This window comes from Belonocnema kinseyi, chromosome 3 (genome assembly GCF_010883055.1).
Source record: "Belonocnema kinseyi isolate 2016_QV_RU_SX_M_011 chromosome 3, B_treatae_v1, whole genome shotgun sequence".
Classification (NCBI taxonomy): domain Eukaryota; kingdom Metazoa; phylum Arthropoda; class Insecta; order Hymenoptera; family Cynipidae; genus Belonocnema; species Belonocnema kinseyi.
Genome location: NC_046659.1, coordinates 42,851,322 through 42,862,809, shown reverse-complemented (window position 1 = coordinate 42,862,809; position 11,488 = coordinate 42,851,322). Strand labels below are relative to the sequence as shown.

Here is an 11,488-nt window from a genome sequence, read left to right as displayed (position 1 = left end):
GTTAAATATATAGTGCATACATTTTGGTATAAAAATTAATTTGTTTAAAATGTTCAAATGGTTCAAAATCTAAACAAATTAGGCCTATTCTTGAAAAAATGCCCAAACTCTTAATTTGCTCATGAAAGTAGTTTAAATAATAAATCTTGAAAATGCGATTAATATAATTAATCGGAAAGACGTTCCTAATTAAATTTGTAAAAAAAAACTGACCCTATTAGTTTGAAAAATATCCAAATTCTGAATTTGTTATTAAAGTTCTTTAATTAATTAACCATTCTTGTAGATTTAACAAATACTTTAGGAAAAAGACATAGCAAAGACAATCATAGTTAACTTCGTAAACAAATTGTGTTTATTAATTAAAAATACCTCACCTCTCAATATGATTATGAAAATTGTTTAAATGATTAATAATTATTATAAATTTACGAAGTATCGTAAGAAATGATCATCGAAAGAAAATCTTAGTTCAGATCTTTGAATGGATAAGTGAAAAAGCTATTACTGATCTTGAGACCAGACTTGGACAAACAGGTACCAAATTGTCACCTTTCCAGAAACCTAAAAACACAGGTCGAGGAAGGCAGTTTTTTCGGTAAATAATAGAATTACAATAAATTACAATCAATTTCAAATAAAAACATTAATTTCCAAATATTGTATCTTTGGATACAAAATAAATTATACATTTAGAAATTAATGTTTTTATTTGAAAATTCAACTATTTAATTTTTGGTTGGAAATTTATCTTTTGACTGCTTCAAGGTAAGTGAGTAAAAATTCATGCATTCTGTTGAAAATTCATTTTTGTTCTTGAAAATATTAATTTTTTTAAACTAGCAATTCAACTATTCTATTTATTCCATTCTTGTTTGTTTGTCAATTGAACTAATTGTCGTTTAAAATTCGCCTTTTTTTAAAGAAAATGAATGTTTTTTTTATGTAAAATTACAAAACTTAAACAATTACTTTTTTTTAACAGTGTTTTAACCGTAATAAGGTGCTAATTCTAGTTTCGTAATTTTAGGCTCACAACTACGCAGCCATTCACACCGAGTATTCTTACAACAGAAATAGACCATAAAAGGAGGAAAATTTCCAAAATTTATTAGGTTCAACCAGGTTTACGGACTATAGGCAAAGATATATACAGTACTTACTTAATTCCAGAAGTATACTTTCTAGGTTTCCTCCGCAAGTAATTGAGGGGTTCAAACTTAAAAGGCCTTGCATAAATATGGGTCATATATATCTCAAACTTAAGACTATGTTGTAGAACCGTTTGCAGTTTAATATTTAGGAATTTGCAATGGTGTATGTTACATTAAAATATTTAGTACTTATATTAATGTTTTCTTCTATTTTTTTTTAATAACTGGAAACTTCAAGGTAGTATTTTGTGTGTCTATATTAGTTATATTTTCTAAAATATGTGATTCTAATTTCAAGGCAAAAGAGCCATCAATTATTTAAATCATACAATTAAAAATAAAGTTGTAAAAAGCTCTGAATAAAAAGTTTGTAACATTTTGAAATGTTAAAGCATTTTTATCAAATTAATCTTTTGCCTGACAAACAACGCCACTGATAATAAACAATGAATTTCTTCAAAGCATTTTTTTTCACAAACACACACACACACACACATCATACCTTAAATTTCGTTTTAAAACACTGTAAATCTGTAAAAGTATATATGTATTTTAGCTACAAACTGTATATTAATTAATACAATCAGTAACTGATAAGCATATGTTATAATAGTTACTTAATTTTAATGTTTTAGAGGAAAAATTAAGGTATTATAATTGACAATATACTATTTTTTGTTTCTAAAGAAATCTCAAAATTCTTTATAAAATGGACAAATTGGCTTTATCCTCTGCTTGATTTTATACAGAATTTTGAATGTTGATAGCATTCAACATTTTGAAAAGAAAAATATTTAGCTCTGTCATAATTAAAATAAATAAAACTTATCAGTCATTAAAAAATAGGTGAACATAAAACTTTTTCCGATAATGTATTCAAATTATAAGTCATAATTTATGATTTATAGCATATAAATAGATATGTAACGATATAATATTTAAAATTTTTATTTTAAAAATAATTAGTTTTCATTATATAACTACTCACTAATAATTGTGAATCATTAGAATAATTATATAATAAACATTTAATATTCGTGTGGTAAATAAATATGCAGTACATCATTTACATTTATGGTAACTCCTGTAATTGTAACTGCGGTGGTAACTCATTTTTAAAATTCTCCAAATTAAGCAATTACCAACGCGGAATGTCTGAAAAATGCCGAAAACTGCGAAGTAACTCTGAGGAGTTGACCCACAAACCAAGAAGGTGCTTTTAGCAGTCGGATTTTGACGGAGTCTCTTATTCCATTACATGAGCAATCTCTAAACTCATCTCTGACAGTACTAAGTTTAAACTTACCATGTGAACACTCTCGCTTATGAATATATAATGGATATAATGTATTTTTAATTGAATTTAACTAAATTTAAATTTGAAACCATTTTATTTAATAATCAGTGAAAAATAAAAAAATAAATTTCTTTGATTGCTCTCTTTTATCATTATATTCTTTTAAGTCTTTCAACCAAAAATGTTAAAACATTGATTATATTTACATCTTGGACGTTTTATAAAATTATCATTTATATTTGTTCCTCTGAAAATTAGTTTTTTTCAACAAGTTGAATTATTGAATAATCTATTTTCAATGTTCTTTACATATTTTTATGCTATATGTTCATGAATAAAAATTTAATTCAATTTCAATTACATTTTTCTCATTTTATTCAATAGTGTAAGTATTCGCTAAACCCTCAAATATTAAGTTTGAACTTGTATACTATTGAAACTTTTTTTACAAAACTATTTATATATTTTATTGATATAAATATTATTTACTGCGTTTTCAGATATAAAAAGGATTATATTTAACTTTTTATTCAAATTCAAATCTAATATTCTACTTTAACAAGTTTATTAGGTGAAGTTTTAATACATGTTTTCCATTAGCATTTATATACATCGTTTGGAAATTTGTTTTGAAATATAAAATGAGTACATTCTTTTCATTTCATTTTTTTACAAAAATAACATTTTGTTTATTAAATAATTTTAAAAAAAATGACTGTTAACGTTCTTTTATTTATCGATATTTCGAGTAATTGAAGTGAATCTTCTTTAAACGCAGACTTTGAAATTCTAGTATGGCAATGAGTAAAAGAAAGTTTTACTTCATCAAAATTACGCATATAATACAATTGTGTAAATTATTTGTTAATAACAATTGAAATTCTTGATTTAGAATAAAAATGCCCAGCTAGATAACATGGAAAAGTCATCGGCCAGCAAGGCTTTGTGAAAGAATAATATTTTCCTGTAAAAACACAAAAATACAATGCAATTATTTATACTATTTATTAATAACTATTTTAATTGTTGAAAAAAAAATCTCAGCTAGATAATATCACAGTCATTCGCAGCAGTTAGTCTTCGTGAAAGAATTTTTTTTCTGTAAAAACACACGAATATATGCAATTGTTTATATAACTTTTTAATAACAGTGACTAATACTTATTCCTAACAATATTTTAAATTTAAATAACATTGTGGTGTGTTTAAAGATGATTTTTCATGAAGAGAAAATATTTAATCCCATTAAAGTTCTATAAATATATATTTGTTTATAAAATTTGTTAATCACAGAAAATTTGTTTGCTTTAATCATTTATTCTTATGATATTTGTATCGGTACATCAATTCCTATTGATTTTTGTTCTACTTTATTGGATTACACGAAGATAAAAAATAATATATTGGAAAATCTGGTTTTTTTTCGATTTTTTTAATAACATAACATTCAACACAAAATAAAAATTGAAATTCGGCCTCGAGGGATTGATGCGGAATTTTATGCAGAGTATTTTCTTTTTTTGAACTTTAAAATCGACCAAAAATTACGACCTCGAGCATAATTTGTCCGCGAAGATCCATTTTTAGACCACTGTGCGCCACTTCAATAAATCCTTTTGTATAGTGCAACTCCCGTTGAGTTAGATCCCTTTCTTCGCGAACGATCAAAATTGTATATTTTATTAGTTCGGTTAATCTAGTGTAATACTTCTCACTATAAAAATGAAGGAAAATAAGAACTTGACTTGTTTCTGCTTTAGCATTCGCAAATTGTAAGCTTGTTTTTAAAACGAGTAGTTAAACCTACTGTATACAATTTAAATTCTCGAGTGAACGTACATGGGATAGCTTTTAGCATTTTCTAATCTATCAATTAAACTATTGAGTAGATTCTCTTCCAAAACCTGTTAATAGTTTTATTCAAAACATTTTTTTTCAAGCTCAGGACTCTGAATAAGCATTTACGTTTTACCGTATACAATAATTTTTATTTTATGCTTAGCTTGATCATTCCTTATAAAACTTTAATACAAGTTGATAAACTCTAAAAATAAATATTAATAGTGATTTTTAACTATTTTTATTTCCTTCTTAAAAATGTATTATAAATAAATTAGGTATATTTTATTAACTCTTCCTTGTCAAAATATTCTTAAATTTTTAACCTTACCTATAAATTCTACAAACACGAGTATCGATTTCTCTTGCAATATTGATTACGACATCCGTTTTTTAACCCCGATCTATTATTTTAAATTTCTGTTTAAAAAAATTGTATTCTTAGAAGGTCTATAATGGCAAGACATTTACAAATTGAAGCTAACCTAATAAACAGTTTAAATGTGCATACATAAGTCGGTAGTGGGATCGCAGTAAGTAGAGGAAGTCGCGATAGGTGCTAGTGCGATGCGTGAGAGATTATAATGAAAATTGTAAGAGTAGTTTTCAAATTTTTATATCGTTACCAATTAAAATTATCGTAAGATTCTATAGAGATATTGTTTCAAATATAGTCAATTTTTGTAATGTCTTAGGTCTCATATATGGTGTTTATTGAGTTTCGAATTAAATTTGCATTTAAATCGACAAAAACATTTCTTAAGGCCATGTGACAAGAGGGTCACGTGACCTAACCTGGTCTTCAATTCTTCTTTCCGAACTTACGTCTAAACGAAATGAGGTATCGCTATAAAAGTTTGGAAAATGAAAGAGGCGGTAATAAAGTCCATGTCTCTGCTTTGCTCCGGTGGAAATTTTAGAGACAAAATTTTTTTTGAAGAAAATACCAGTAAATAGTTAGAACCTAAATAATTAGAATAGTGAAAAAAGTTTTTTTTTTTTAAATTACTATTTTGGAGAAATACCGACCGTGCTGTCGGCAAACCCTGCAAGCAATTTGCAATGTTGTCAAAGGGCTGGTTATAAGGCTTACATTTATCAAAGTGGGGCAAAACAACAAAAATCGCTCGCGAACATTATGCATAAATAATGCAAAAACTAATGTTTGCACTTGAAATGCAAATAAACCTATTTGGTCTGACATACATATCAGTCTGGTATCAGCTGTGTAAAAGCAGCACTAGCGCAGCGAGTAAGCAACTTCGAAGTTCTAGGAGTCTGTGGGTAAAACAGATTGCATGATTACCGTCAGAGAAAGTTAAAATTCAAACTTCTGCTGTAAAACCTAACTGTGTCCGTCGATAATTATTATTTGCATAAATAAACTTTTTTCTTCCTCTAACTCTTGGCAAGGCCACAAACGATCCTTGAATATTTATTTACATTTCCCAAAAAAATTGTCCGCGTTATTTAAACTTTTATTTTTCAATATGGGTGAAAAAATATTGATCTTAGGGCTGACTTGATCAGCTGTTATACTCATCACATGGCCTTAAAGATGAAAAATGGGATCGAGTTTTCTTTGGGGCCGTCCATAAATCTCGTGACGCCGGAAGGGGGGATGGGTTATAACTGTCACGTGACAAAGTAAATTGAATTAAATTTCTTATTCGTTTTATTTTTCGTCAGTTTATTATATAGAGTACGATGAAAAAAATTAATTTGTTTCCGTGAAAAAATGTTTTTCATTTAAATATTATTAATACTAATAATAATCCAGAGTGTCTAGCGATTCTTAGGAACAAAATTCAAGGTCTTTTCCAGGTTTTCCAGGTCAAGAAATGCAAATTCTTCCAGGTCTCATTTTTAACATCAAAGAATGAAATACACGTTTATCATACACGTAAAAGACGAGCTATTTCATTTTTTATTGGCCAAAAATTTCTAAAGAAAGCCGAATCGTAAATAAACAAATTCTTAATTTTTGGCGAACATGAACATTTTTCAAAGCTTTTGAAAAATCTTTAAAATTCTTGAAAAATTTGTGAACTCTACCTTTGATCTTTGTTTGCGAAGTCTTTTGTATTTGTTTAAAATCATTGAAGTCTTTTGAAACTTTCTCAGATGTGTTGAAACCTTTTGAAATCTATGAAATCTTTTGAAATTCTTGAAATCTTTTGAAATCCTTATGAATTCTTTAAAGAAATTGTCAATTCTTCTCTACGTCTTTTTTATTCGTTTGAAATCCCTGGAATATTTGAAATATTTGTGAAATGTTTCTTTAATCTTTGTTCGTGAAATTTTTCCTGTTCGTTTGAAATTACTGAAATCTTTTCAAATCTTCTCAAATTCGTTGAAACCTTTTGAAATCATTAAAAATCTTTTAAATGGTTTCAAATCTTTGAAATCTGGTGTAATGTACCCTTGTTGCAATCTATGAAACTGTTTAAATGTTTTTAAATCCTTAAGAATTCTTTAAAATATTTGAGAAATCTTTTGTAATCGTTTGAAATCTTGTTTGAATTCTCGTATTCTTTTGAAATCTTTCTGAATGTTTTATGAAATCTTTAAAACTTTTATAAAATCGGTTGACATCTCCTAAAAAAATTTGAAATTATTTGAAATCTTTAAAATGTTTTGAAATCTTTAAAATCTTTTGAAAATTTAAAAATCTTAATTCAATGATCGAAATATTTGAAATCTTTGTGAAATCTTTAGAAATCTTTGTGAATTCTCGTTGGGATTATTTAAATTATAACAAATCTTAATGAAATCTTTTGATATCTCCTAAAAATTTTGAAATTGTTTAAAATCTTTGAAATGTTTTTAAATCTTAGATATGCGGTTTAAAATACCCTTTTTAAAATATTTAAACTCATTTGTAAGTTTTAAAATCTTTGTGAAATATTCCAAATCTTTATAAAATGTTCGAAATCTTTGGGGAATTTTTGTGAAAACTTTTTAATCTAGTGTACATGCCTGTTTTAAATGTTTGAAATCCTTGAAATATTTATCAAATATTTTGAAATGTTTATAAAATCTTTTTTGAATCTTTATTTTGAAAATATTTTGTATTTGTTAAAGTCATTGCATTGTTTAAAGTATTTTGAAATTTTCCAAAATGTTTTAAAACTTTTGAAATCGTTTCAAATTTTTGAAATCTTTGAAATCTGGTATACTGTACCCTTTTTCAAATCTTTGAAATTCTTTAAATCTTTAAAGTTTAAAAATGTTTGTGAAATTGCTGTGAAATCTTTATTGAAATCTGGCGTGCACGTCTTTTTTAAATCGTTAACATCCGTGAAATCTTTATGAAATGTTAAAGATATTAAAAATATTTTGAAATGTTTGAAATATTTTGAAATCTTCAGAAATATTTTGTAATATTTTGAAATATGTTTTACACTCAAAAACCGAGTGGACAACTCCTCGAAAAATCCGTTGTATGGCCATGGCTTATTCTAATTCTGAAACTGAATTAAAATCGAAAATTTAAACTAATAATTTTTATAATTTCTAAGTTGAACACCTCAAAAAAAGTTCCTTGAAATATCTTCATTTATTCTTTAATAAAAATAAGATAAATTATATCTTGACGAATAACAAAATTTTCGTGGAAAAAATCAAAGATATTTCAAGGTTTTCAAGGTTTAAAAAACATCAAGAGGAGTTCCAGGTTTTCAAGGTTTTCAAAGAACCTGTAATCAACAAGTGCTCGAAGAAAGAAATTGGTTCACAGAGATGCGTCTTTTTTGTTTAACTTCAGTTTTTTTTAAATTTATTCTTTTTATTATTTAAAGAAATTAAAATTTATAAATAAAGAAGTGTAATAGAAAATATTATTTTTCAATGTACTTAATGCTTGGGATAAAGAAGAAGTCTAATATTCTAATATTATACATACTTTTAATTTTAGTTTCAGTAATAATAATAAAATTGCTAAAATCTATTACAATTGCATTTTTTAATTTCAAGCATGAGTGAAGTCCCTAACCTTCTTAGTTTATTATATAAAAAGTCGGAATGATTTCAAATATTAGAAAAGTTTTCAAACTTTCCCCGCCTTTAAATCTTTCAAAACTGTAAATTAAAGAAAAATATCTTGAATTAATTGCATATATCGAAACTTCGAAAATAGTTTGGTTTCATTTTTCAATCTTTCAAAATCGTATCGTTTGAAAATAGTTATATTTTATAGCTGAAAACCAAATTAAAACCAATGATCAGTTAAATAATTAACTTGAACCTAAAATGTCTAAGAAAAAACCTAAAAAGCGTTGTCCTACAAAATTGGGGGAGTCTATTTTGACTTTTTTAGCGTCACGAGATTTGTGGACAGCCCCTTTCTGCGATTAAAAATTAAATTCAATTGATGCGATGTATATTAAAGTGGTCCAAAAAAAGCGACTGCTTGAATGTTCATGGGCGACTAGAAATTCATATAAGCTGGGCAAAATGATAATATGCCTTTTGTTTTGTTGTAGAATAATTTTTCAGCTCGCTAACATGTTTTAAAAATTGTGGACAAAGTATTGTAAAAGTGTTAAAACTGTGAATCCACTCTAAGGATTCACCTCCCTGGTCTCGGGCTACTAAACCGCTCTTCATTCCTGCTATTATTACGCTTGTCTATAAAAACAAATACACCCTAAAAATGTATTACTTGAGGGTTGAGGTCTTATTGTTCTGCCACTTCCATTAAGGTCAGTGTGTATTTCGAGTCACCAAACAAATTCCACTCGGCGTGGTTTATTGCACTGGCTATAAAGGCTTACCCTGTTAATCTACGGGCGAACTTAAGGGCATGTGACACAGCTAAACACCTGTATTACCGACATCACTTTTTCAGTTCACTGAATGTTTTTTTGAACCTAAGAACTTTTTTTGTAAATAAAATATCGAGCTGAAACTTTGGAAAATGTATTAGAGTGCAATAAAGTACGTTTAGGTACTGCATTTTGCTAGGAACTTCACTGAAAATTATTTCATCTTTTTTCTGAACCTCGACATTTCAAACCACTTTCTTTATGGAAAATCTTTGATCATTTTAGTTATTCTTTTCCAGATTCATTCTGCGAGGTTTAAAGTTTTACTCTGTACAAATTTCACTTCACACAAACTTAACTAAAGCATTGACAAAATCCATGTTGAAATCTGGGAGAACAAATAACTCCAAGATTGAATAAATTGGTTCATGACTTCTTATGAAAAATTGATCTTGGTAAAAAGGAATTGTAATTTTACGTGTTAAACCCCATTAGAGGAACAATTGCTTTTAGCGAGCTGCAAAATTACTCTACAACAAAACAAAAAAATAGGCATATTCTGATGTTGCCTAGGCTATACACGAATTTCCAGTCGCCCATGAATATTTAAACAGTTGCTTCATTTAGACCACTTTAATGTATATTCTACTTGTCTTATCTGGAAATTAAATAATGCTTTTTGATTGAATTTATTTCTGAATATAACTTGAATTTTACAGCACCGTGCACGAAGATTAAATCATTTATTTTCAAAAATTGGATTAACTTAGGTTGTAAAGAATCTTCTATTCGGGGAAACAAGCTATCTGTTATTAGAACAGGATCATTTTTTCCAATTTGGTAAGAAGCGATAAGAAAATTCAATCAAAAGTAAAATCTTTTTACTTAATTGTAGCCTGTTTCAATTTTCATGATGAAAACTTATATTTTCTCTTTTAAACGATACTATGTTTCAAATTTTAAAGTTAAAATTGTGAAGACACTTGCAATTGCAACATTAATAGATGTCGAGAGATAAACAATAAAGGAGAAAATAGAAAAAAAGTGAACCAAATGCTTAAAATAAGATTATTAAAAATACTCACATTTATTATGCAGGTAGTCAAGACCTTCTAGGACTTGTCTTATTATGCGCTTAACGTTATTCCTTGGAATCCCTCGATAATTAGATTTGATGATAAGTTTAAGTAAGTTGTGTCCAAGAACTTCAAAAACCATGCAAACGTGTAGTCCATTGATGCCTCTGATCTTGAAGTCATTAAGCAACTGGACGGTTTTGTTACGCTTAGGATCGTTAGGATCGGTGTCACGAACGTCTTTTAAAAGCTTGATTTCATCTAGTGCAGTCTCCGTAAAATGAGACGCTGATTTTACAACCTTTAGGGCAACGAATCGTTTATCCTTAAAAAAAAAATTACATAAGCAGTTGTCTCTTCATGAAAGTTTATTTGAGAAGGTTTAATTTGACATCAATGCTCATTTTTACCTGAAGATCCCAGCACAGCCAAACAGTTGAAAAATGCCCCCAACCAAGTTTGCGAGTGACGTGATAGCGATTTAAAAACAGATCTCCTATTTTGACTGGATGATAACCTCCTTTACAATAATCACTGCTATCTTCTTGCTCTTCTTCTTCACTGCTATAAACCTCGTCATCATCCTCGATGGTCTCGTTACTCGAACTATGGCAGGGATCCAGTCTATTACTTAAATGCAATAATTATTCATATAATTTCATTTTATTCATTGTGTGGAATATTTCATTTAAAGGAAAAAAATCTGGAGCAAACTTAAATGTTAAGTTTAAAGCTTTTTATATATTTGAAGGGAGTTAAGTCAGAACTTCTCAAACGGAAAAAAAATAAATTTTTCAAGAGAGGCAGAACACTGTATAACTTTTGTGATTTTGATTTTAAACGAAAAATACAACAACAAAAAGTTTCTAGTCCTTACCAGGTTGTAATGAATCCTGAAAAGAATAATTTAAAATACACCAACAGCCTCGAGAAAAAAAATATATCAGTGTTGGGTAGTAACTTCTTACAAGTAACTAAGTTACTAAAAAGTTGCGCTATTGATCACTTTTAGAGTAACTTAGTTACTTTTTAAAAAGTAACTTGTAACTTAATTTGAGTAACTTTACAGTTACTGTTCACTTGACGAAATATCTGTCTAGTTTTTTATTTACTAAAACAAACCCTGTGTTTTAAATGTTATTTTGATGAATTATTAATATTTATATTGTAATAAAATAATAATAATAAATAATTTTATCAATCTTGTATTCATTATTGTTATTTATAAATTAAAAAATTAAAGAAGAGAAAAAGTAACTTTTTAGGTAACTTGAAGTTACTTTATCTAGTAACTGTAACGACTTACCGTTACAAGTAACGTAACTGTTACTAGTTACTTTAATTAGTTACTCAAAA

General features: G+C 27.5%; 1 protein-coding gene across 1 annotated transcript in view; it reads right to left on the bottom strand.

The window, feature by feature from the left end:
* LOC117169796 (SRSF protein kinase 1) overlaps positions 1 to 11,488 on the bottom strand; it is a 111,866-nt gene that overhangs the window by 80,349 nt on the left and 20,029 nt on the right. Inside the window, exons 2-3 of the mRNA XM_033356303.1 lie at positions 10,543 to 10,762; positions 10,142 to 10,457 (exon numbers count right to left, since the gene is read on the bottom strand). Of these exons, the coding sequence (XP_033212194.1) occupies positions 10,142 to 10,457; positions 10,543 to 10,762 (536 nt within the window). The remainder of the gene's footprint in view (positions 1 to 10,141; positions 10,458 to 10,542; positions 10,763 to 11,488) is intronic.